Here is a 27,374-nt window from a genome sequence, read left to right on the forward strand (position 1 = left end):
TTTCAGTTTTCTAGATTCTCAAAGTATGATGCAGAAGCAATAACCACTGTTCCACTGTGCTACCCTTTTTTTGAATTGTGTATCTTTACCAAACCATCGATTAAATGTTGAGGGCAACTGGAAACCATTCTCGTGTCAGTGAGCACACAGCAAGAGCTGATTCTGGGTGGGGTAACAGTCACTATAAACATGAATTCTTGTTTTACTGGCATGTCCTGTATCATACATTTATACATATAATGTATATTTCTTTTTTATTTTTTAATATGTAGTACTTATGTTGACAATCCGTTTACAAAGTTCACATATCTGAGACGGGCGGCAGTGGTAGTGTTGCTGCCTCACAGTTAGGAGACCCGGGTTCGCTTCCCGGGTCCTCCCTGCGTGGAGTTTGCATGTTCTCCCCGTGTCTGCGTGGGTTTCCTCCCACAGTCCAAAGACATGCTGGTTAAGTGGATTGGCGATTCTAAATTGGCCGTAGTGTGTGCTTGGTGTGTGGGTGTGTTTGTGTGTGTCCTGCGGTGGGTTGGCACCCTGCCCAGGATTGGTTCCTGCCTTGTGCCCTGTGTTGGCCGGGATTGGCTCCAGCAGACCCCCATGACCCTGTGTTCGAAATTAAGCGGGTTGGAAAATGGATGGACATATCTGAGACTGTTGCCTGAATGAATGGTTAAAGTCCTTTTGTACTGTCCTACTGGGGAGGTGGCCTATATCTTAATAAAAGCAGGTACTGTAAATGGTTATGTATAGAAGCAGAAGCATTTATTAGTAATTGAAGTATTTAACAATAGGCACAACTACATAACTATTTTACACCAGTTCCTCCAAGCAAACAAAAATGCCTGTTTTCTAGAAGATGGATGGTATCATAATGCTCTGTACAGTCTTTATGAAAAAAATCTAAACTTAATCATAAAGTTAAAATGATAGGAGCCCATTCAATCATTTTAGCTCATTTGGTTATTTATTCCAGGTCATGAGAAAACAATAAGTGGAATTCAACTACTACAGTATAAATTTTGTTAAAAATTTATAGTAAGATCCCCTCTCTCGGAATTGGACTAAAACAGATTGGGGAAGAATAGATGGAATAATGGCAACTACGGCCATGAACTTGCCCACAGCATTAATATAGTATTCACATTCTTTGGTACTCTGTAGCTTTCATATGTGTACTCTGACCATCTTTGTTACAGATATTTGTTCTAATCTTTTGTTGTTAAAGGATAACTTTTGTTATTTCTTCATGATCTAGGTATATATTAGTTTGCCACATGAAACTGCTTTCTAAAGTAAGGCATATTTTATAAGTTGAGAAAAATAAATATCCCACTCTTAAGTTTTATAATGGAGCTAATTTGTACCAGGGTCCCATTGTGAAGAAAACCCTTAAAGTGTACCAAATATTTTTAATAAATACAAGGTGCTAAGGCTCCAGGAGGGCTTAGGTACACGTCGTGTTGATAGAGAAATTGGTGGAGCCCATGCTGATGTGCAGACGTGTGCAGTTCAGCCGATTTCCTCATTAACACTCTGAGAGACGTAATTAGGCAACTATGCACACTGAAGCACTAAAGGAACCTTAGTAGGACAGAGGAATGAGATGAAGAGAGAAGATGAGAAAGAATGAGAGCCTGGAGCGTAAAAGGAAGTACAGAAATGAAAGCAAATAGAAGCAGGATTGTGGCTAAGCTCTTGTGATATTGTATAGGCAATTGGTTAGGAAGTGGCTCAGACAGGAGTAACGGGATGGCACTTATGGGGCTGGGGCACTCCTGCTGTGCACCCAAGGGCCAGGAGTGACCAACCGCTTTGAGTGGGCTTCCACTTAGGGTCGAGGGTTGGCAGCTGAAGAAGGGAGCAGGGCTTGCACAGTTCATTGCTGAAGGCCTAAGAATGGTATAAGAAACACAAGCCAGGTTAGAGGGAAGACTGAACTTGCTGGTGGAGATCTCCTCTAGCTTAGGAGACCTTAAAAGGTGTGTAGAGTTGACGTCAGTTTTAGTTGGATGCACAGAGACTCAAAAGTAGATTTAAGGATACAGATCCTGACAGTATTTTAACCTTTGGATTTTAACTGTTTAAATTATTTATTTATTGGATTGTTTATTTATGAGCTTTTAACCTCCATGAACACTGTTTTGTTCAAGGGCTATTTATTTATTTATTTACTTACTTATTTATTCAAGAAAACACGGGAATGCAGTTAGTTTTTTTGAACACTTATTTGTTTTGTCAATAAAAGCATTTTGCACATTTGCACCCACACTTGAAGTTATATATTCCCATTGCCCAGCCCATGCTCACTTTCATGACTATTAATGTCCTGGGTTCAAGGAGGTAATGCAAGCTACAAGCAACCTGAGCATCACACACACCCACATTAATTCACATACTGGACTAATTAATTTAGCATGTGCATTTTTGGAATCTGGCAGAAAACTGGAATTTACAGAAATTAAAAAAAAAAAGTAACTACACAACAACTAGACTGTGAATCCAACTAATGCGTCTACCTCACAGGACTGATAACCTCTGAGCTATCATGCTGCCCATGCTCCTTCATAGATGATCAGTTTCGAGTCTCCATTTAATATCTATGAAAAGCCCACACAAACACACAAAGAATATGCAACCTTGAGGACAGTAGTGACGAGGCTCAGGTTTCAAACTTAGCCCCCTGAAACGTTGAGGCACCCAAACTATACACTGTGCCATCAAACTGACTTCTTACATTAAAAACACTTAAAAATAAACCTATGTAAATAAAAAAATTGTCTTTCAGCACAGAGATCTTTACTTCATACTGCCTAGCTGACCTGACAGATGAAATGCCTACTCAGTACAGGCTTTGTAGTTTTTGAAATGACTGACGACAGTTTTTGTTTTATATATTTTGCTTTTGCAGTTACTTCTGAATATGATTAACTTTAATATTAGAATTGTTACTCTTTGTCTTTTAAATGTTCTATACTGTGCATTAGTCTATGATGTCAATGGTTTTATGTGAAAGAAAATCCTTACTTACTGTGTTCAGAATATACAAAACTCCAGCTATTGCTGCTGAGCTTTTTCTTTTCTGCTCTGTCACTTCACATCACAGGTGATATTAAATCCACTTTATACAGCCTTGCTAAAGTTTATTATTATCTCCTCATCCCCCTTCAAAATACGAAAGATTCAAAGATTAGCAATAAATAGCATTCTTCAGTCACAGAGTCAATATTTCACATATTCAACAGTAAAATAAAATAAACTGTGTTCTAAACTACTCTTAAGTGACAATATATTACAGTTTGTTTCTTATATGGCTCAGTTTATTGTGACCCCTGATTGAGGAGTTCAGTAAAAAAATGGATACAAGGATGGATTATTTCTCTGATGTATCAAAATGTAGATGTTGGTAATAAAAAGAAGTTAGAATAGTAAAAAAAAAAAAAAAACAGAAGAAAGTTTTCATACTGGGCACAGAAAATATAGCATTATAGTATAGGGGCTATGACTTTAAACCACAAGGTGGCAAGTTCATTATTCGCCTCTGCCTCACTGTTTCACCTTAAGCATGTCTCTTGTCTTGACTGTATCACAACTAAAAAAAATATTTGTACACACTTGTAGTGTATATTTATGTTGCAAGGTGCTTTCATAAGGGCATCTTTCAAATATAGAGTATGATAGTAATAATAAAAGAACAGCAATAAATAAACACTAGTAAAGTCCCTGAAGTTGTGTTAATTAAGTAAAAATGTACATATTAAAGGTAACTTTTTAACAGAAACAATTCATAATGTATTATAAACTATATCTTAAATATAAACATGTTATATATTGTGCTTTTTGAGGTTGTTTGATCACAGAACATCACAATATTAACTTTTCATAACCACTAGGGAAATGAACTCATCATCCTCACTTAATCTAAACACAAAATTCAACTTAAAAAGTGCCAAAGGAAGTCCTGCATATAAAAATTACAGGAGATAAACGTCATATAGAAAAAATGTTAGAAGTATAATTTATAGCCCTGGAGAGATAATGTGGACAGTTGACTTTCTTTTACTAATTAAAATATAAAATTTATTCTATGACTATGTGTAACTTCAGGAGATGCTGAGACATTCCCTTTACCTGTGAGAAAAATGAAGTTGTCGTGTTAGGTTAATTATTACATATGTCTTATTCAAATAACAATCATATGGGATGCTTTCATTCCAAAACCTGCCATAATTGAAATGAAGACCTTTTTCTTTCATGAAAAGATTCAACACATATTTTTAGCATTTTTTGAGACTCACTTTCCATCTTATCTGATTACATTTCTACACTCTTGTCCTTTTAACCTTAAAAGTTTGTGTTAGTTGCAACAAGCTTTTTATTTCCAAAACTAGTTTTATAGCAGATTTCATTATGCAAGAGTAATTTATATTTTCTAAGACATTTTTGCACATTGCAAACTGGATTCCCCTTTCACCTAAAAACTGACCTCTGTTCAATGCCAGCATTGTAGTGTCACTCTACTCGCCTGAGTCTGCTGCTTTCATGTTTTATATGGATGATTGTGTTCTATTTTAAATCACACATAAGGTAATTTAATAATAATTGAAATAATATAGTATAATGCCATTTAATGCTAGGCTGTTTTTTTCCCACAATATCTATTACCAATTTATTTGTGTTCTGTATTTGAATTCTAAATCCCATGAAAAATGCTTTAATCAAAAACATTTTTAAAATTAGGCAGGCTTAGTGGTTGGTGCTTCCGCCTCGCAACGTGGCTTTAGTTACTGTCTTGGTCATCATCTATGTGAAGCTTCAATAGGTTTTCTGCAATGCTTTGGTTTCCACCTGTATTTCAGACATGTTTATGTTAGGTTGATTTACAGGTTTTAATTGGCTTAAATATGAATAAGTGTGGGTGTATGATTATGTCTTGCAATGTACTGATGTTCTTTCCAGAGGAGGTTCCTGCATTGTATGTGATGCTGGCTGGAAAGTGTAGGTTCTGGCTCTCTGCAAACCTAAAAATGAATAAATGTGTACTTCAAATTTAGTTCAATTGTTTATTTTTGCAGAAGCTACAGATTAATAACAGGTGGGATAAACAAGCTTGCAATGTAAGGTCATAAGGCTGTGGCCTGGATAGTGCTCTGATTAGTCAACCAGGCAGTCTTATTCACATCAATTGGGAAGGAGTAAAAGATTCTCTCCAGTTAGGGTGAAGACCACGCCCCTTGAAAAATCCATGCCTTTCCCAAAACTCAACCCCTTATTATTAACAAATGAAATGTTTTAATTTGTACACCATGTCTCTTACCAACAGTGATGGGAATGCAATCTGCTGTAAACTACATTCTCTCTACATAATCTTGGTAAGGGGCCAGATTGAATTACATTCTGATATATTCTTATTGTTTTGGTGCATTTAATATAAAGTTCCTCTTTAATACCTCAGATTGCTGCTGACATGTAGCAATAAGAATGATACTTTATTTTTAGTCAGGAAGTCCAATTTAGCTTCAATATCAGATACCTTTGACCCTTGGGATCATTTTACTTTAACTACTGGATTATCATAGTTTGGAATTCTAAAATTTCACATTTTGAAATTGCCTATTGTAAGCACTTTCTTGTTCCTATTCTTTATAGAAATGCTCAGTGTTGAGAATCTATTCTGGGTCAGAATTGGTGAGTTGAGTGCAGAGGGGCTGCATTCTGACTTCTTAGACCATTATCTCACTGTTACTCACTCTGTGGTTGAATCAGTGCTGCAGATTTTGTCCTTGTGCCAACTACAGTGGAGCTTGGAGAGAATTAAGCCGAATCATATATGGCTGTATTGTCCAAACAAACAAATTTTTGGATAGCCAGGTCGAAATCAGGTTCCTAATGCTGTCCTGCAAAGTGCATATTTTTCACACTACTTTGCATTTTTGACAGGAGCTATCTGTATTGTCAGCCGGAAAGCCTAAGTTGTACATACTGCAAGACACACAACATGCCTTTGATAGGCAGAGAACACATCAAACTCATATTTAGGGCCAAGTTCATCTTTATCTTTGTGTTCTCAGTAACTTCTGTGCCGTCAGAAATGCTGCTCTTGTCTGGGAGTTCAGCTGGTTGGCTGTGAGACACTCATGTTCAGGCTTTCACCACAGGCTGGATGATTGACTTCGCTTCGCTGGTTTCAATTCAATTTAGTCTACGGTCAGATTGTTCTGGGATTTTATTTGTTGTTGTTTAGTTGGCTTTTTTTTTTAGTTTTCCATTTGTGTTAAAGTATCAGATTTTCTCTTCTGATGCTATAAAACACTCCATTCATTCATGTGTGCTTCCACTTCAGTAAATGGATCAATTTGCAAATATTTAAGTAAAATAAACTGTTAAAGCATGATCGACTCCCTGAAAAAAACTCTTTTTTTGTTTCATTGTTTTCTTTTCTTGGGAAATTGTGTATCAAGATTCTATTCTGCATGCATTACCATGAGCACATAAAGCAGAAGTTTTTTTTTTTTTTTAACTGTACTTCACCTGGTATGTTTATGCAGCCCACACCACTTCCACCCCCTTCAAATTTTTTTTATATATTTTTACTTTGAAGAAGATCACCCAAACCTGCACAGACACACACAGGTGAGTTGGTAAATGTGGATGCTTTGTGTACTGAGCACTTTGCTCTGACTAATTATGATGTTATTAACACTAAACCCTTTGAAACTTAGTTTGCATATTCTCACATACCATTGTCCTTTTGGTCTTTTCAAAATCCCAAAACTGCCACTGGATTGTCCTAAAAAGACTAAATTATGCTCTGGTATGTGTGTGACAATCACAAAAGCTTGTGAGACTTGCCCGGACACCACCAGTCAGAGACCACATCTTTATAAAATTTACACATTTATTAAACATAAACACAGTCTCGAAACACCACACAATGCTCACAAAGCAATAATCACCACAATTCTCTTCAATAACTCTGTCCTTGGCCTCCAATCTCCACCTGGGAGCTTCATTCTGCTCCCTCTCCCGACTCTAGCTCTCCGACTGTTAGGAGGCGGCACCTTTTATTTCCCCCCCGGATGTGCTCCAGGTGTCCAATGACGAACTTCCGGCAGCACTTCCTGGTGTGGCAGAAGTGCTGCCCTTTGCACCGGAAGCACTCTGGGCATCCTTGGCAGGTTCCTCCGCCATCTTGCAAAGTGTGGCGGAACTGTCTCCAGGTCCCTCGAGGCTTAAGTCGCCCCCTGGTGGGGGTCACGGGTCACAACAGGCCAGAACCTCTTTGTCCCTTTCCCGTGGTCCTCCTTTTGTCCAGGGCGGTTGCACCCTCTTGACCCAGAAGCTTTTTATGCTACCTTCCGTTCCCTTTTGGCGTCCCGGCCGGGTAAGAACCCCAGCTGTCTGTGACAAGCTCAAAACACATATCAGCCATCCATGTTTTTCCACAGAAAAAAGGCCTTACGTAAGAGACTGCTAAGCCTTTCATTTCCCTAACCCAGCGTAGTCAAAATTAGTACCTTTTTAAAGCATTGTAGCATGTAGCACTGACCAGTACAAAACATTAAAGCATACACAATAAGCACAACAAGATAAGGCTACTGCTACTACTACTACTATACCATTCAAACTTCTAACTGGTCAAAATCAGTGGGAGACTACTGGAATCATTAAAATCTTATGTACAGCTTTGCAGGTTGCTTCGACTAGCCATTAGAGATTTCTTTCTAGTCTTAACACTGCTGGTCACAATACCAAATACTCTTTGTATCCATGGCACTGTAGTAGATGATTATGGACACAACTATGCATTCCTGTATTTATGTACAATCGTGATCATTTTCAATATTTAATATCTGAAATTGTAAAAATATTCAAAAATGACACCTGTGTGATATTTGCTGTCACTGTAAATGACAGGTCCAACACACTAAGTGGCATTCATATGTTGTACATAAAACAAGTACAGCGCATGTTGACATATATACAATTACTCTGGTATGAGTTTCTTGAATCAGTCAAATACTGTGAAAAAACAAAAACCTACATTCAGCCAGATTTGTGATAAAAACATCCTCATATCATTTAAATCTCATGGTATGTACCAGGAGCTTCTGAAAATATATGTACTTGATGAGCATAGACTGATTGAAAGCATAACATTTTGGTTCATGGTGTCTTGGAATATTTTTGTTCTTCTTTACATCGAGCAGCAGACTAAAATTTAATAATAATAATAATAATAATACATTTTATTTATATAGCACCTTTCCCATGTTCAAGGCACTTCACAGAGTTTAAGAAAGAATGGCAGGGTATACATTTATACTTTCTTATTTGCTTTTTCAAATCTTCCTCATCTTCAACTACTGAAATGGTGTTAGAGAAATCCTTTGTTTAGTTTTGATTTCAGTTTCTGTTCTTTCCAGTTCTTCCTTCCTTATGATATGTTTGGCATATAAAAATGCAAGAAGTCATTTTAACTTGATCATCAGTGTCTGGCTATTGCTAAAATTCTCAAATGGCTTTAGTTAAAAGTTACACTTAGTCATCAGAAGCTAAGTGAGATAAAAGGATGTAAACAACCATATACAGTACTTCATGCTCATTCATGTTCCTTCATGTACTACTCAAGTCCAGTTACCCAAGCAGTGAATTGAGTATAAAGACACCATGCAATAAAATAACAACAATAACAGCACTAACAACTTACATCAGCCAAGAGATGTGTCACTAACGGAATGAGCTGACATTCTATTATGCAAATAGGAGCTTCAGAGCCAGCTGCAACAGAACCTACAAAAAGGCGAGCCTGCCAAAGTTGCAAAATAATTACAATTAGTGTGGCAACAGCAAGCTGTAGGGATCAGCATTTTCCATATCTTGCCACAGCGTAACATCAAATGTTAGCACTTCCAGAACCTATTAATTGAGTGATTCTGCTGCTGTCTTGTGGTCACTCCTCTACCTTTCTGTCTTGGTTCTAACATAGAACATCTTTAAAATATATGGAAATACATATTTATAGTTCTTTCTATACTATTCTTACTCTTACAACTGAATAATTGTATGTGTAGGTTACTAATCTATGTGCCACTTTTTCTTGTACTTTAAAGAATTCAAAACTCTTAATTAAATTCAATAATGTTGCATGCATGTTGTAACAAGTAAGAAAATGAATGCATAGTGTATCATTCCGGTGCATTCAGGTACTCAGTTGATTATTTTGAATGAAGTATTTTTATATATGTTTACTTACTGAAAGAGATATCACATTTTTGTTCAGTGTCACATTTCTGCAACAATAAGATATACCTAAAAATAACAGTGGTAACAGAATTCCATTACATATTAATAGAGCGCATCGAACAGATTGTTTTAATAATTTCTTTACAGGTACTGTGTATTATGCGGGTGGCACGGTGGTGCAGTGGGTAGTGCTGCTGCCTCGCAGTTAGGAGACACGATTTCACTTCCCAGGTCCTCCCTGCGTGGAATTTGCATGTTCTCCTCATGTCTGCGTGGGTTTCCTCTGGGTACTCTGGTTTCCTCCCACAGTCCAAACACATGCAGTTTAGGTGCATTGGCAATCCTAAATTGTCCCTTGTGTGTGCTTGGTATGTGGGTGTGTGTGTGTGTGTGTGCACACCCTGCCCGGGGTTTGTTTCCTGCCTTGTGCCCTGTGTTGGCTGGGATTGGCTCCAGCAGACCCCCGTGACCCTGTAGTTAGGATATAGCGGGTTGGATAATGGATGGATGGAAGGAGAGTTGAACTCTCAAGCTGAAATCATTAACTGCATCATTGTCAATAAATTAAAATGTCAGAGAATGATTAAATTATTCTACAGATCTACAGATAATTCAGCTGTGAGGTTGTTTTAGTGAAATGTAATTGTGATTACATATTTGTTCACCGTATACATAATGGATTAGAGAACCACGCTTACAAAGCTAATTTCCTGACAAATTTTTTTCTATGTAACATAAGTAATTTTTTTGGTATTTTTTACATTTACATTTATGAAAATCATTTAAGTCACCTGGTGTCACTTTAAGTAGCAGAAGAAATTAGTTGATGTGTTAGAGATTTGTGCAAGCATTTGGGGTGATTGCATTTTCCCTGTTGCTTGCTTGACTCTACTGGCATCTAAATAACTTGTCTTAGGAAACAGTTTGCCTCACATCTCAATAGCGTGTCTTAGGAATCTGTTTTTAGAAATGTAAAATAGGAAAATATAAAACTATACAAGCTGAAATAACCACTCTGAATGTAAATTTGAAATAATAAATTTATCTGTAATTGAAATTGTACAGAATATTTCTCTATTTTAAAATGGGTGACATTTGGTAATGCTTTTAAATTGATTTTTTTCTAGATTTTAAAAATTGTACAGTGCTGTCTGTTCAATATCTCAAGAAAAACAGAGTATATACCCAAACAAATTTTCAAAAAGAGTAAGTGTACCAAATTTCACTGAAATTGATCCACTGGAAGTTGAGTTGCTCATGTGGACAGACAGACAAAAAGATAGGGCAATGGCTGTGCTTTTCGCATTTTAGGCAAAAGTACATTAAAAATTATGTTTCATTGAGCTTCAGGTCTTTCAAATTATTCTATTTTTTGAGAGAAAATATAATACTGTTTCATATATAAAGTGTTCAGTTTTTTGTTTTTTATAAATGTGTATAAAAAGGTCTGTTCTTGTCCGAGTTGGCCCTTTGGTAGATTGGCACCCTGACTTGTTGCCAATGCTGCAGAGATAAGTTCTAACCGTGAAATGGGTTAAGTGGGCTTGAGCATGTTGTGATAAATGAAAGTAATTTTAATATATTATCAATCCGCTATTAGTTCATTTAAATTTATGTTTTTTAAAGGCATAAAAGTGATTAGTGCTGCAGCTTCACAGCTGCAGGGACCAAGTCTGATTCTTTGTCAGGCCAAAGCTACCTCTTTGGAAGTAGCTCAGTTTTACCTCGGGGGAGAGGGCACTAGAAACTAGATTTTACTGCAGAACACTGTAAAACGACATATTTTGTAATTTATAATTTTGCTTTGATGCATGCTGTAATTAAAGTAATATTTTAGACTTATAACTCAAATATTACATGATTATCTTATTTTCCTTGAAAGTATGCAAGGAAATTATGAGGTACAATGGTTAAGGAACTGCACCAAAATCTACAATGTTGCAGATTCAGTCTCTAACCACTCTAACTCACAGGGTGAGGATTATTGAGTCAGTGAGATAGTTTAAATTTTATGAAATATGTAAAATTTGCAAGTTGGCATACTAGTTAGGGCAGCTGCCTCATGTTTCCTAATCATTGTTAGTGTGGAATTTCCATATTCTCCAAGTTCTTGCAAGGTTTCTCCCTGGTTCATGTGACTTCATCTTTTTGAGTTGTTTTCTCGTATATCAGTGAATAGGGGTGTGGGAGTGTGTGAGAAAGAACCCATCAATGTACTTCGGTCCTGACCAAATGGTCATTCCTGACAATTGCCTAATGTTGCCTGCAATGGCTTCATACCTAAGCTGGTTACAAAAATGGATAGATAATTCTCCTAAACCATTTCCATTTAGGATTTTTGCTATTTTATTTCTTCTTCTATATCCTAGATTTGGAAAAACATAACTCAGTGGAATTTCTGGATGTAAAAGGTGTTTTGCACAGAACATAATTTACACGAGTGGATGATTGCTCAAATGTTATTACATGATATTAATTTTCCTTGCAGCCTTTCCTAAAATATCTGAAATGCAAACTGTCCCAACTCTTCCATGCATGCTTTAAATTTTGAATTTAACACAATCCTTGGTGAAAGAAGAAGTTATAACTTCCTTAGTAAATGTTGTATATTGGAATGAGATTTACTCCTAAAGAGTATATCAGTTTGGGCCTTTTATGTGAGTAGGAATTTTGGTTTTTATTTGAGCAATACTAATGTAACATTATACCAAATATTTTTGATAAGTCAACATTTTGTTCCTGCAAGGCAGCAGTTTTCCCTGTTTGCTAATAATAATTTTATTAGGCTACATGCACCCCTACTGGTCCTCTACCATTCTGCATACTAACGCTCACATCTGCACTGATATAACGTTAAAGCATATGCAAATAACATTTTTGTTTCTTACCAAATCACAAAGATAAAAATAGTGCAGAAAAAGGATAAGGAAAGTTTGCTCTATAGTGCCAACTAACGGCAAATGTGCCCCTTGAAGGAGAAAATTGTTTAAGATTTCCATATCCAAGGTCAAGTACCTACAGTCTCCTTTTCCCAGCTTGTAATGAATTATTACTGTGATACTTCTGGTCCCCCTCCTGTCTTATGTGTTTAGGTAGTTTACATATTTTGTTGAGGTTTTCAGGTCACTTCTCTTTAAATTTCAGTTTATCACAGAATTTTTACAAAATGTTAATATTAATTCCTTTATCATCTTTTGATGGCTCAGGTCCCATCTGGGAAATATGTACCTTTCTGACCCTAGTGTTTGCCTGAAAAGCTTTTGGTGAAATGTGATAAGAAGCAAGTGTTTACTTGATGTTGGACAAAAGCATATTTGTTTAAAATATTTTACAGCTTTAATGTACCCCAAAATAAGCAACATCAACCATCACTGTAAGAGGCACACGAAGATATGCACTAAAAGATTACATTTTCCATTGATGCATTGATCTATTTTATGACATTCCTTTTTAAGAGTTTGTCTGAGCCAAAAATAACTACCTAACACCAAAAAATGGAAAACAATAAGTATAGGTTAACACAAAAGCAACATGTTTATGCTTCAGATAGAATAGTATTAATCTTCTTATATAATACGCTACCATAGCTGTTCGTTTGTCTGTCCAGCATTTTAAATCACCTGTAGCTTGCAAACCGTTTCACCTATTGACCTGAAATTTGGTACAGATATACTACATGATGTCTACTATCCGCTTTTGGGGTGATGATTTTTATTACTGTTTTTATTTTTATTTTAAGGTAGAATCAACTCTCTGCAGCATGCAGCAGGGTGGCCGTGTGGTGCATGAATACGTGCATCGTTCTCATTCCCTACCACCCTCGCGGTCACTTCCCCTACCTCTTCATATCTTTAATCATTTTTATTTTATTTTATTGTAGAATCAACTCTCTGCTGCACACAGCAGGGCAGCCTTGCAGCACATGCGTATGTGCATTGTTCGCATTCACTATCACCTTCACAGTCACTTCCCCTACCTCTTCATATCGTTAATCATTCTTGAGGCAGATTGAAGACTTAACTGTCAGCTTAAGTGAAAAATTAAGAAAAATGTACTAAGTAATTGCAACACAAAAACTAACTTAATCAGTTTTAACGCGAAAAGATGCCGACGAAAGAAGAGAAGCAGTGGGCCACTAGGGTGGAGAAAATAACATCTGCTCAGGAAGCAGTAAGTGCATCAACCTCTGAGCAAACGAATGCTAAACAGAGAACGAGTATGATTACTATGAATGCTCAAGTCAAGTGTATTCACTGCACGTTATTGTGCAGTGTGCCGTTACTGGTGTATAATTGTTAAATGCCTCTGCTAACCTTTACATAAATCATTTTGATTATATAGGGCTACTGTTGAAGAAAGGAAGCAGATGAAATGTTGGTGGCACAGGTGTTAATGCTGCTGCCTCACAACTCTACCGTCTTGGGAATAAATCATGATTTCGACACTATGTGGAGTATGTACATTCTCCTTTTGTTTGCATGGATTATCCTTCAGGTAGTCACCCATGTTAGCTTAGTGAATGCCTCTGTATTGACACCAAAGTGAATATGTTATTGGGTGAGTATGACATGCAATAAACAATACCTTCCCTTACAGGGCTGATTTTTGCTGTACATACAGTGCTACCAGAATTGGCTCCAGCCCTTTGCAATCATGAATCTCAAGCAGATTTGACAATGGACGAATTCAGTATTGTATGGCTAATATTTAATATTTCTAGTATTGTTTAAATGTAGTTCATCATTCTGCAGTGTTTGAAACAAGTTTTGAAGTATGAATCAAAGATGAAGTAAATACATCAGAAACTAAACCATGCATTAAGGATTTAATATAAAAAACTTTTCAAAAAAAAAAAAAGAAGTTTTTTCAAATGTTTGAGCACTGCTAAATAAATAACTGACATGCACTGTTTTGTTAATCTGGATTACTGAAGGATACTCCTGGCAACAAATGTTTAAGCATTACTTCTAATGTGAATTTGGTCTGATCACCAACTTTCTACCACTGGGGCATGAAATGCTTGTAAGGTATAAATGAATGGTTTACTTAAATTGTGACCTGTGGCGGTAGACCTGAACATATCAGAGCAAAATTAATTGTGCTTAAACAGAGGCACACACTTCATCTGTAATCATAATAATAAAGGAAGGGTTTCCTATGATATGAATATGAATACAAGACATTTGTTTTGCTGCCTGTTTTGCCAATTTACATAAAACTGTTACCTTTAACAACACCTGGGTGTGAATTATGCCCCCAACATGACTGCTACGCTGATGCACCTATTAAAATAGTAAAGAAATTGCCACCAACTTTTGACACCACTATGTACTTTCATACATATTAACTAGTAAACTGCATAAGCCAGCAATTTAACAAATTCAAAAAATAATTATTTAACTATCTCAGCTGACAATCCTGCACAAATTAATTGTAAACAATTTGCCAGTAATTAACCAATCCACACAATGCTTAAAAACTTTACTGCTTGTGGTTCACTTTTATCTATAACTAGAAAAATACCCGTGCTTCGTAGCGGCGAAGTACTGCCTTAAAATTTTTATTAAGAAGAAAATTAAACCTTTTTAAACTGATGGAAAATATGCCAATAATTATTTAAGGATCTCTTTGTATACCACATTGTGAGTTTGGCCCTCCGGTTGTAATATGACCAAGCTGTGCGCTGAGCTTACTCTTGAGCATGCAACGTACAGTTGGCCTTGTGAAAAGTAATCTTGTTTTAAATCTCACAGCTTGGATTGCTGCTGTCATAATTGGTTTGAGTTTCATGATTTGCTTCAATTACGACAGTATTTGCAGGACTTGTGTTGAAGAGACATTCGGCAACTGTCAAGCGTTGTAAGCATACAACCGGTTTCATCGATAACTTCACATCCAGCTTTTGAGAGTTTAAACATCCATAAACATTAAAGTGTCCATTACTGAAATCGTCACCTGTGAATCTAAGATGTTTAAGAGGCATTGGCGGTTGTCGAAAGGTGTAAAATATTTGGCCATTTTGGTACACTTGAAAGCGACAACCGAACAATTCAGCGGAAGCCATCAACTCACAGGCAGAACCATAGGTGAAGGGCTTAAGCATTTCACTCTTATAGTGCTCCTGTGTAGTATAATTATCTCTTGTACCGTCATCAGTCCACACCTTGAGCCTGTCCCAGTCATTCAATACATAAGACCCAATGTTCCTCCAGATATCAAGAGTGAGCCTGATATGGCCGTGCAATATGTAACAAAGAGAATGGAAAAGGTAGGTGCCATATTATATAAGGTGCAATATTATAAGGTGTACAAATCAATGATTTGGAACTATCACAGGCAGTATTGTCGAAAAGATTTAAAGAACATGTGGCAAAACATATAGAAGTAAGCAAGAAGTTATCTGGGGTGCTTGAAAATTAACATGAGGGCAAAAATCCCTATTCTGTGGAGATGACTCAACCACTGACTGCTAGTAAACCGTGTGAGTCATTATGGATTTAAAATCTTGTTTTGGTGTACTGCATATCACTATCTGTGAGTATAAAAGAGATGCACACTTAAAATATTCCTAACAGCAAGGCATTGTAAATTATTTGGCAGGGTTCAGGAACCAGTAAAGGATCACCATATCACATTTAGGTAAAGATGTAATAAACTTTTAATGTATTTGTACCTCCAGATTTGTTAGGATGGTAATATTGTGTCTCATTGAATGCCTGATTAGCCATCATTTAGCACTAAACAAATGAGTCAGAGTCTCAGATGTGCCTGGACATTAGATACATTTAGTTTTAGTCAGTCATACTACACTTTTAACATGTCTAAACTCTTTTCTTCAAAAGATTTTGTGATAAAAGTTGATGGTGCTGACAAACACAAGTCCCAAATCAACTACAAGCAGCAAGCAACTTGTTTGCCTTGTAATTCAGTGTACATGCTTTGTATGACTCCTCTTAATTAAAGCATATAAGAACTTACAGAAAAAGGAAGGCAGTCTTTTACTTCCCTGTCTTCTTAAATTACACCTCTGCTCAGGGCACTATGACAAGCTACTCAGCTCTCCCAAGTGGCTCAGGAAACTCATTTAATCAAATAGTTGTTTTTTTCTCTCACAGCACTTTTAACATATCTTGATGCCTTGGTAATAGTTTGCTATCATTTTTTGACTGTGCATGTGTAAGATCTGAATGGTGCTTTAAAATGATAGTATCATCTCCATTTAGTAAATTGCTCCTACTTGAAATATGAAGTGTTAAACATATGCTTGAAGCATTAAAACAAAGACAACCTACGCAAAACTGCCTGATGTTTTATATTGAAGTAATCTGTGCAGATGCACAAGTGTACTTTTTTGTAATGTCACTAGTACACATGGCACCTACTGTTGAGGTCAAAACACATTGGTCTTTGTTTATGACTATAAATATGAATATCTGAGGTGATGGAACATTGGAATCCGACACTTCCTTGAGATTATCTGAAGGATCCTGGGATTTGCATAAGTGGTCCTTCACCAAAGCTCCTCTGGAAGTATTCAGGAACATAAGCTCTTGAACTCTAAATCCACTTTGGGACTCAAATACTTTTTCTCAGATAAAAAAGTGCACTTTTTAACTAAGCAAAACCAGATTTGGCAATTAGAAATATGAAATTAAGAGGCCACAAACACACACACATATTCATATAAACATTATACTGGCAGGAAATTTAACTTTTTATGTTTAAATTTTAAATATGTAGCATCCTTAAAAACGAGCATGGCCCCAAAGAAGAGAAAGGCTATGAGTCCTACATAGAAAAACCCTAAGAAGCCAGTAAAATACAGTAAAGTTTATAGGGTTGACACTTTTTCAATTAAAGGTTTGCATATTTGTGCAGCAATGGACTTAAGGCAGGAAACAATCCTAGCCACACAACGCACTTACTTACACATATTTGATAATGGGTGGACCCAAAGACATCTTAGGTGATAGGCAACATTAAGGGATATATTAATTCAGCACTTTAATAAATGGGGATGCTACTATCACTTTAAAACACAATTGCGGATCACAGTGGCCAAAACCTATCACAGCAGCATTGGGTGCAAGCCAGGAACCAGGAAAAGGCAGCACTTAGAGAGCACACTTATATGTACTTGCACATACTGACCTATTTTAGGATCATCAATCAGCATAACCTGCATTTCTTTGGATTGTCAGAGGAAACTGGAACACAAGAGGTAAGACCCTGTGGACTCAAATGGAATGTTAAATATTGTGAGAGGAAATTACAGTTCCAGGAGTAAACCCATGCAAAGACAAGGTGAATGTATGAGACATAAAAAATGCAGGATCTGTGCTATCTAAGGCAGCATGTTGGTGGCTGTTACTGCTATAAAAAACAAATCAGTTACATTTAATTTCCAAATTAGTCACAAGCAATATGTGCTATTCAGGTTATTTAATTGCTGAAAATCAAAGACACCAACCAGTTTTAAACTTCCCATACATAAGTATGGCCTACATTTACACCTGTGCTTAATGAATAACTGGTGTTTCTCAACCTGTTACACTGATCCTCACTCACCCATATGCAGTATTTTGTCAATCATCTCTGATAGTTAATAAGTTGATTTAAGTATCTGTAAAATAAGCTCTTCCGTATTCCAGTGCATGGCTATAGAGTACTATAGCCGATCACGGCAGTATCATGAGATGTAAGACAGCAACTAACCCTTAGTCCTCGCTGACACCAGTTATTGTTACCAGTTAACTTAATCAGCCTGTCTTTGTGATGAAAATGGAAACATGGACACCCATTGAAAAACTGTTAAAACCTGCTGAATATATGCTAGGAACTAAACTCAGGATTATGGAGTTATAAGGCAGCAAAGGTAACCACTGCACAAACTTTGATTTAACATTTATACTAATTTAGTACTGTATATGTTACTTTATCTTGTTTGCTTATCAATTCTGCACTTTGTAATGTCCCTTGTAATTATATACTCACTCTGAAAGGCACTAGTTATTATAATAAACTGCTGTGGTAAAGAACACTCTAAATCAGTGGTTATCAGATTCAGTCCTGGGGGCCCCCTGTGACTGCAGATTTTTGTGCCAACCAGTTCATCAATCAATAAGTCATTTTCAACTTTCATTGATCACACAGATTGATTAACTATTATTTTTATTTTGTTTTAATAAAACTGCATTAGTGTTAAAGTTACACTGCTAAGAAATTAAGAAATATTTGTATTGTTTGTCATATCTTTGGATGCTTACCTCTGTCATTTTCTTTTCAGTTTACCTTTTATGTGGAGTTTGTCTTCCTAATTATACCTAAATACTGACAATTATTGCCAAGCACTGCAGACACCAGGACAAGTGCCACTGGCTGCTAAAAGGCAGCTGTTTAAGTAATATCCACATGTGTACTTATTGGAAATTAATGGCACAAATAAAAACAAAATTTAAAGAACAAAATGCTAAAAAGCAAAAAATAATTCATATACACCTAAATTACTACTTTGTTCAATAAAAATTTAACAAACTACAAAGGAGTTTCTAATCTCTCAATTGATACAAAAAGCACTAACAGGAAGAAATAGCTTGCTTAATGAATGTAGGAATAACTAATGATTTGCTTATGGCAAATCAGTATATTAATTCGGTTAGATCTCAGTGCAGAATTTGATACTGTCAAGAATGGAGAACATTTTGGGTACCTCTGGCACTGTCCTCCAGTGGTTTAAGTCCTATCTGACTGATTGGTGGATGTCTGTTACCGCTGGCAACAGCTCAGGGCCAGTCACACAAGGAGTTCATCAAGGCTCTGTCCTAGGCCCAATGCTATTCTGAAACTACATGTTCCACCTTGGCCATATTATTCATAGTTTTGGACTGGGTTATCATTTTTAGGTGGATGATACTAAGATCTGTTTTAGCGTTAAAAGTGAATGTTCATCAGTTTTCTCATCTCACAGCTTGCATCAATGAAATATGTCCCTTTAAAATCACTCCTGCTGATGATATCACCAGACTTTCTTATTCTGCGAGGAATTGTGGTGTCATTTTTGATTCCTCTCTTTCTTTTTCAGCACACATTAATCACATTACAAAACATTTTTACTTTCCGCTCCGTAACATCCCATTTTTGCTCATTCCTCTCCTTTTATAATGATGAAAAACTTGTCAGTGCTTTTGTTACATCTTGATACATCTATGTAATGTAATCTATTTATTACATTACGTTAACAACTGTAACTTCCTAATCTTTTATCACAGCTCCAGATGGTACAAATCTCTGCTGCAAGAGTCCTTACAGAGACCCACAACAGTGAGCACATAACACTCATTCCTGCACCACCTTCACTGACTCCCTGCATCTTACCTACAAAGCCTGGCCTTGCACCAGACTGTGTCAGTAACCTCCTCCATCACTAAGTTCCACCAATTCTGTTCAATTCTGCTCAATGTGCCCCAAACTAACCTGTGCTTAATTGGTGACAAGAGTCTTCAGCTCTATTGCACCCAAACTCTGGAACAACCTCCCAAAATTAATTGAATCACCTGACTCCATTAATTCTTTTAAAGAACAATTTAACTCATTTGTTCAGGAAGGCATTTAACTTTTCCTGAAATTCTGAACCTTCTTTCAGTTTACCATCTCTCTCCAGAAGCTCCAGGTGATTTGAGATTCTATCACAAATTATGTTGTTTGTTCAGGGTTTTCTTGCAGTATTTTGTGTAGTGTATTTTGTATTTTAGTTGTAATTATTATTGTCTGTTGTTCAGATTCAAAGCTTTGTGTTTCCTGTATTTATCTTTGCTTAGTGTTTGATTGGAATATTATTTGTATTTAATTTTGCATATGCCCTGTTGTTTGAATCTCTGAGAAGCACATTAAGTATGGGAAAGGCACTATATAAATAAAATTTATCATTATTATTAGGAGTCAAATTAAACAATAAAAATGGTTGAAATGAAAGCCTGCAGTCTCAGGGGACCTCTTGGATTGAACATGAGAAAGACTGATTAAATCACAAAAATAAAATATAAAAAACACATATTTTCTCTAGTTCCCTTCTAGAACAACATGGACAAGTACACTTCATAAAATTATCATCATAGTTGTCCTTAAAGCCACTTCCATCTCACATCAAATCTAAACACTAGACTTCTGTTTTGCTTTGGGTGATATTTTTATTTGATCTGCGTCACGAATAGTTGACTGCCTCTATTACTCGTTATCCTACTGATGTGCTTAATCCGTTTACTATGTCATATGAACTTCAATGCATTCATATTTTTGTGATGAGTTTTGCGATCGAGCTCGCCGTGAAAAGCATTATTTAAAATAATGGTCGAAAAAAAAATTGCAACAAAAAAAGCAAATCATAAAACATTCCTCACGGTGACATTAAATAGCTAATAACGCAGAACAAGTAAGCGCAAATAATGCATGAAAATTTTTTTTCTGTCCACCAGAGGTCGTAGCTCACACGCCTGTCTCCATAAGTTAACGCAAGACTACACAGCACAATCCGCCCTTTAATAAGCAAATACGCAGAGTCTTTCAAAAAGGCGCTGCCTTTTATGGCCAGTAGTTACTGGTGCATCGCACGGCCATCTTCAGTTTTGCAGAATAACATACATCATAAATCCACACAAAGAAAACGACGTTTTTTCTGTAACTAGCCCATTCCCATGCCTTTCTGAAAGTGTCCGTTTACTCGGTCATGATTCGGTCAGTTTTACTTCCCGCTCTTTACCCTAAAGGTTATGATGAAAAACGGATAAAAGCAATGTCATTTTCATCAGCCGCTCTTAAGCGCTTTCACGCTCCTTGATTGTACTTCGGCGCCTTTACTCTTGAGCAGCAGCCACTGACGCCTTTCAGCTCAAGCCACACCTCTTCGGTAGGAAAAAAAAAGGGGGCGGGGGCGTTTTTTTCTCTTTTCCTGTCGTACCGAGTTTTTGGTGTATTATAATACTGAGCAGCAGTCGTACTCCCTCGGCAGTTCTCTGTCAGTAAGCGAGCGGGTAGCACGGCTTCGTGCGTGTAAGACCCGGCGCGGCTCCTGTTGGAATTATTTGACACACACGGACTTATTTATTTATTTATTTGCCGGGGTGGGGGGGACAAATTTAACAAGGTGAGCTACTTTAGGCATATATGCCATTTTAGCATTTTTATTTTTTATGTGTTATGCCGTGGTTATCAATTAGGGCATTATCAATGGTTGTAGAAGTTGCTTTGTTTTCAGACTCATCTTAATTAAACTTGAGCACTAGGTCAAAATTGCCGATGACAGTTTGTCACGGTGGTAAGAAGTGACAGACCAAAAGCACATATTTTTGCGTTCTGGTCTTTTTTTTACGTACACTAATGTATAATGTACAAAATGCTATTATAATGCCCAGCCCCTTTCTTATTTGGCTAACCAGAGAGGGACGATTTACAGTAACATCTCTGTTGTATGATGGCTCATACGCTCTGTTACTGCACTTTCGCATTGTTTCAGTCAAACCTTAAAAAGCACACAAAACCACACCCCCAAACTGAGTTTTGCGTGTTTTGCCGATGTATTTTTTTTTCTAGCACTGGCACTTGTAAAAGTCTTAACAGTAGTGTTTTTTTTTTCTGCACAAATGCTTACTGTTTCTTTTCTCTGATTGTCCATCCAGTTGTTTTATATAACACGGGAATAATGCCCGGGATCATCAATAAAAATCCGGACGTGGAGTTTGACTCCTTACAGCCCTGCTTTTATCCTGATGAAGACTATTTTTATTTCGGTGGTCCTGACGCCGCTCCACCTGGGGAGGACATCTGGAAAAAATTCGAGCTGCTGCCGACGCCGCCTCTTTCCCCGAGCCGGGCTGCGCTGCAAGGCGACCCTGCCTCGGGATCACCAGATTGCGACCCGCTTGGCTTCGACTCCCAGGACCCGTTGGACTGGGCTTCAGAGCTACTGCTGCTGCCAGAAGACGACCTTTGGGGTAGCGGTAGCTCGGACGGGGATCTTTTTGGTGCTGGATTAGAGAGTAACTTGAACTCCATCATCATCCAAGACTGCATGTGGAGCGGGTTTTCTGCCCGTGAGAAGCTGGAACGAGTGGTTAGTGAGAAACTGGGAAAAGCGATTTCTGCAGCGGCTCAGTGCGCTGGGAACAAGACGGTCGAGTTGAACAATTCGGTCCCGGAATGCGTGGACCCGGCCGTGGTTTTCCCCTTTCCTGTGAATAAAGGCGAGGTCAGAGGCAGCTCGCCTGGGACGGTTACGCCGGCACGGTCAAACAGCAGCGCCGATGACACTCCCAGCGACTCTGGTAAGTGCCCATAAAATCATTCCCTTTTATATTCCTTTAGTTTTTGTGGTTATTTGTGTTTTTTATGGAAATTTAACTTAACGACAGAGAAATCCGGGGCTAATACATTACTTTAATATAACACGAAACTGAAAATAATTGTGTTTGAAAAAATAAACAAATACGTGCCGAATAAGCGACTTTCTTATTATATTGGGGCACCACCGGCAGGCGGCAGTATTTTGACTTGTCAGTGAGCGCTGAACTTAACCCTACTTGGCAAAAACGCAGGTACAGGCAGCTCCGGGTTATGTGTCACTTCAAAGACACTTGTCACCTGCCTTCATCCCACTGAGGTGACACGGATGTAACGGTGAGAAAGAACACAGTTCACCCCTCACAATCACCAATAGCTAGCTTTCGCATAACTGTTAACGCAGTGTGTCTAATTTTATATGTAACGGGATCAAAGGTAGACAAAGATATTGATATTTAAATAACTAGGTGCGCCAATAGGCACCGATACTTCACACACGCAAGCATACTATTTTTTTGCTCATCATTGAAGCTTGAAAACTGTTCTTTCTTTCTTTCTTTGGCACCATATACATAATGTAGCTCCTTTCCAACTGTCATTCAAATGAGCAACTTTAATGCGCGTGTATTGATTTATATCTATATTAGTGAGTTCATTTACATAAGGGTTGTACCCCAGAAGGTTACTAGAAAATACAATTTTTATTCCTCGATGCATGTTTTGTTATGTATAGAGAACCTGTTTATTTTCAGGATCCAGCAGAAATGTGCATTATATAACCAGAGGCCAGAGATTTCATGTGAGTCCACATAATTAGCATATTTGCCTAATTGTTTAAAAAAAAGACTAAAAGAAAAGGTAGCTTGCTCTTTGTTATCCGGTTTAATTGAAAAAATGGCACAATGCACTAGCATAGCTTGTAAAGTAATTATACAAGGGTCTTCAATAATTGGTCGTGTGATGAGTACCAATTAAGTTTGAATTGGTAGCTTCAGGGTGAAATGCACTCGCCCTGAATGTGCGGGCTACCACTTTGTGTTCATGCTGCTTAATTAAAGCCTCTTTGCCTGTGCACATTGCCTTTTTCAATCTCTGATTACCATTTAAGAAACAAACAAAATCAAAGGAACATCAAACCTAAAATTGGACACATCTCCAATGTAGTAACACAACCTGATTAATCTACAGCCAGCTTTTCTATTTTAAAGGGCACTGATAATAATAGTGAAAAGTATTTGAACCATGAGGAAGTGGTATTTACATGAAGAGGATCAGACACTTTAAGAAAAAACAAGAATGGTCACTTTGTATGTTCACTGCAGATAACAAGAAATGTAAAAGTTTTTCTGTGTCTTTTAAATATGAATTTTGTTAGAAAAACACATTTTTGCAATATAAAAATGTAATATGTTGAAGACAACAATAAAATTTTATGATATTGCAAATACTACAATATTTGTATATCGATGGCTTAGAGCAAAATACAGTATACTGATTAACAGATAGCTAGAACCCCACAGCTGAAATGTGAAGACTGGGAATTATTTTTTTTCTGGTCAGTAAATATAAGGGCAGAACCCTAATTCTATTCTAGAGAAAAAGAAGAAGCCTTGAAAATTGGTAGTTGCTTCCTTAATGTGTACCTTGTCAGCTTTTTAAAAAAGGAAGCTCAGCCTCCTAACAGCTGTCTTTTTGGCAGCAACTCGACAGACTGATTTCTGAAGGGAGACGCACCAACTGTGAGTGCTTTACATGGAGGTTAAGAGTAATTCCAGCAATTATTTGGTTTTCCGCAAAGACATGTGGGTCTACACATGAAAGGGGGGGTGGGTGTTGCTAGAGAGTAGGGGGAACTGGCAGTTTGCGGTTAAAAGAGGAAAGTGGGAGTATTCTTTTTGTTATGGTTCCCTGCTGATTTTAGTGTGTCCAGAACTGTTTCATGTTGTGTTTAACCAGAGACCCGCTTTCTTAGCTGCTCTTTAACATTCATTAGCAGACGGCTTCCTGTAATTTCAGCTTTGAGTGTGTTGATATAAAATTTTATAAAACTAAAATGAATTATGTGAAAAAAGTCTTCATCATTGCTGTCCACCAAAATAATTTGTAATGTCAACTGGTACATAATTTGCTTTAGTACTTTTAGTATTGTCATTTGTCTGGTATTTTATTTTAGAGAAAATGTGTTTTTCATAAACTTCACAATCCTGAATGATCTTTGCAATAAGATTTGTAATCTTAGGCAGAGAACTGTACAGGAGGCTTAGGGATATTCTTTTTATGTCATAGGTAAATTAAGAAATTCAACTTAGGACATTGGCAGGAAAGCCTTATTCACTAAAGGACCTGACCTAAAGTAGGGTTTGAGCAACATGGTGTAAAATAAAATGACTGGAAGGCTTGCATTCACCTCACCAGTAGTATTTCACACAACACATAATCAGTCTTGTAGAGTGCAATTATCTCTTGGGTATTTAGAACGTCCTTTAGAATTAAGGAAGCAAAGCAGATTTCATTTCAAGATGAGGAAATGGAAGTATTGGTGAATTGGGCACTTCATGAGATGAGGATAAAGGATGAAGGCAACTTAATATACCATAGATATTAAAAAACATAAGGTTATTGGTATCTTTGTCAAACATTTTTTAAAAGAATTGTCTTATATTTTGTTTTTATACTTAGGTGTTTAAGTATGCCTTTGATAACTTGTAGCATGATGTATATGAAAAAGTGTTGTGTCTCAACCTGGTAAGGTTTTTGTAAGACTCTGCAAGCTGTGGTTTAGACATTTGCCACATAAATGAGTATGCAATGTCTGCCATTATAATTTATATTAGTCATTACCTCTGTACAAGAATGTACTGCTATTCCATTCAGATAAGTTAGCTTTTATAATTGGTCTGTGTGTTTTGTCTAACATTTTTTTTTCTGATTCCTGCAGATGATGATGACGAGGAGGAGGAGGAGGAGGATGATGAGGATGAGGATGAGGAGGATGAAGATGAAGAAGAGATTGATGTTGTAACAGTCGAGAAGAGACGTAGTTCTGCCAGCAAACCTGTTACCACTCTCACCATTACAGTCCGATCAAAAAACAATAATTCAAGTAGTAACAGTAGCAGCAACACATCTGCATCAAGGGTTCCACAAGAATTCATCCTTAAAAGATGTGCTCCCATACACCAGCAGCATAATTATGCAGCCCCTTCTTCTTACACAGAGTGTGAGGAAGTGCCACCAGTGAAAAAAATCAAGAATGAGGCTCCAAGGCCAGCCAAAAATCTAATGCCAGCAAGGGCCAAGAGCGCTAGCCCCAGGAGTTCAGATTCAGAGGACAGTGAGCGACGGCGCAATCACAACATTCTGGAGAGGCAACGGCGCAATGACCTGAGGTCAAGTTTCCTCACTCTTAGGGACCATGTACCAGAACTAGTGAAAAATGAGAAAGCTGCAAAAGTGGTGATCTTGAAAAAGGCCACAGAATATGTGCATTCTCTGGAAGCTGAAGAACACCGGCTGCAGCTTGAAAAAGAAAGGCTTCAGGTGAGGCGACAGCAGTTGCTCAAAAGAATAGAACATGCAAGGACTCGCTAAGACGTTTCATGCATCAGGACTGTCACTGCCACTTTTGCACATTTCTTTGACGTTAAGAATGTTGGGTTTTACTTTCAATCTATTCCCATAAACACACACACACACACAAACAAATCACATTGTGTTTTTTTTTTTTCTTTTTTAATTGGTTCATTTTTTGAGATTCAAAATAATTGATACTGTAGTGTACAGCTCTGTGTGAGAGACAGTGTGTATGCGTGTCCAGTGCTCTTTCTTTGCCTTTATCACTTTGAGAAAGACAATGGACTGTATTGCCATATTGTGGAAGTTAACAGAATTAAGGTGGCATCTGTCTTAATCCATATAGTTCATTCCTGATTTTCAGTGGTGCTTCATTACGAAATATATACTTTTGGGGATGCATTACAGAAGAACAATTTGTACTCATTTTTTTGTAAATAATATTTACACTTTCTGCCTTTTTTGTACAATTCTGGTTTGTTATTTTTAAATGTTGAAGCTGCCAATATTAGACTGGAAGTTTATATACCTTTAAAGTACTGTAATACCTCAATGTTTGAGGATCATACAATTTTTGTATACAAACATATTGTTAATCTCCGTTATGTACTGTACTAATTCTTACACACCTGTATACTTTAGTGTGATGCTGATACATAACTAAATTTGATACTTATATTTTCGTATGAAAATGAGTTGTGACTTTTAAGTAGATATTACTTTATCCTTTTTTCATACTAAAAAGAAAATTCTTTTGTACAGAAATTCACTCTATAAAAGTTTACCTATCCTTTTTGTTCTTCCTGTTTATTTGTTACTGTTGGGTGCATAGAACTGGGTAAAAGGAAATGATCTTTGTTTTGTTTTGATGTATATTTAGTGCTGCAACTAATAGCACTTTGAAATACCTCATGTTTACGGAAATAAATTAGAATAAGAAAAAAGAAAAGCCTCACAGTTTTTAAAATTGTCAAATTGTCTGTTTAGTAGTACTATTTGTAACTGCTCATGGGTGATATTTACAGTATGTGTTCAGTGCATCACAAGACATGGAACAATATTGTAAGGTAAAGTTATTCAACTCAGTATATGGTACAGGGTGTCATTACCACTCCAGTGAGTGTATCTCTTATGAGTGATCCACATGCTTAATTTGAGTTGTTTCATGGTCATTGGATTTGGATTTTTAAGTAATCTTGTACAGTATGCCTTTTTTACTCATTTAG

The 27,374-nt window shown here is 37.0% G+C and overlaps 1 protein-coding gene across 1 annotated transcript; it reads left to right on the plus strand.

Annotated features, from left to right (window-relative positions):
• The first annotated feature begins 21,226 nt into the window (after positions 1–21,226).
• mycn (MYCN proto-oncogene, bHLH transcription factor) lies at positions 21,227–27,092 on the plus strand. The gene is made up of 3 exons (XM_039748933.1): positions 21,227–21,382; positions 21,915–22,559; positions 25,514–27,092. Exons 2-3 carry the CDS (start codon positions 21,938–21,940, stop codon positions 26,164–26,166), a joined length of 1,275 nt encoding a protein of 424 aa, XP_039604867.1. The 5' UTR covers positions 21,227–21,382; positions 21,915–21,937; the 3' UTR covers positions 26,167–27,092.
• The last annotated feature ends 282 nt before the right edge of the window (positions 27,093–27,374 follow it).

Source organism: Polypterus senegalus, chromosome 3 (assembly GCF_016835505.1).
Source record: "Polypterus senegalus isolate Bchr_013 chromosome 3, ASM1683550v1, whole genome shotgun sequence".
NCBI lineage: Eukaryota > Metazoa > Chordata > Cladistia > Polypteriformes > Polypteridae > Polypterus > Polypterus senegalus.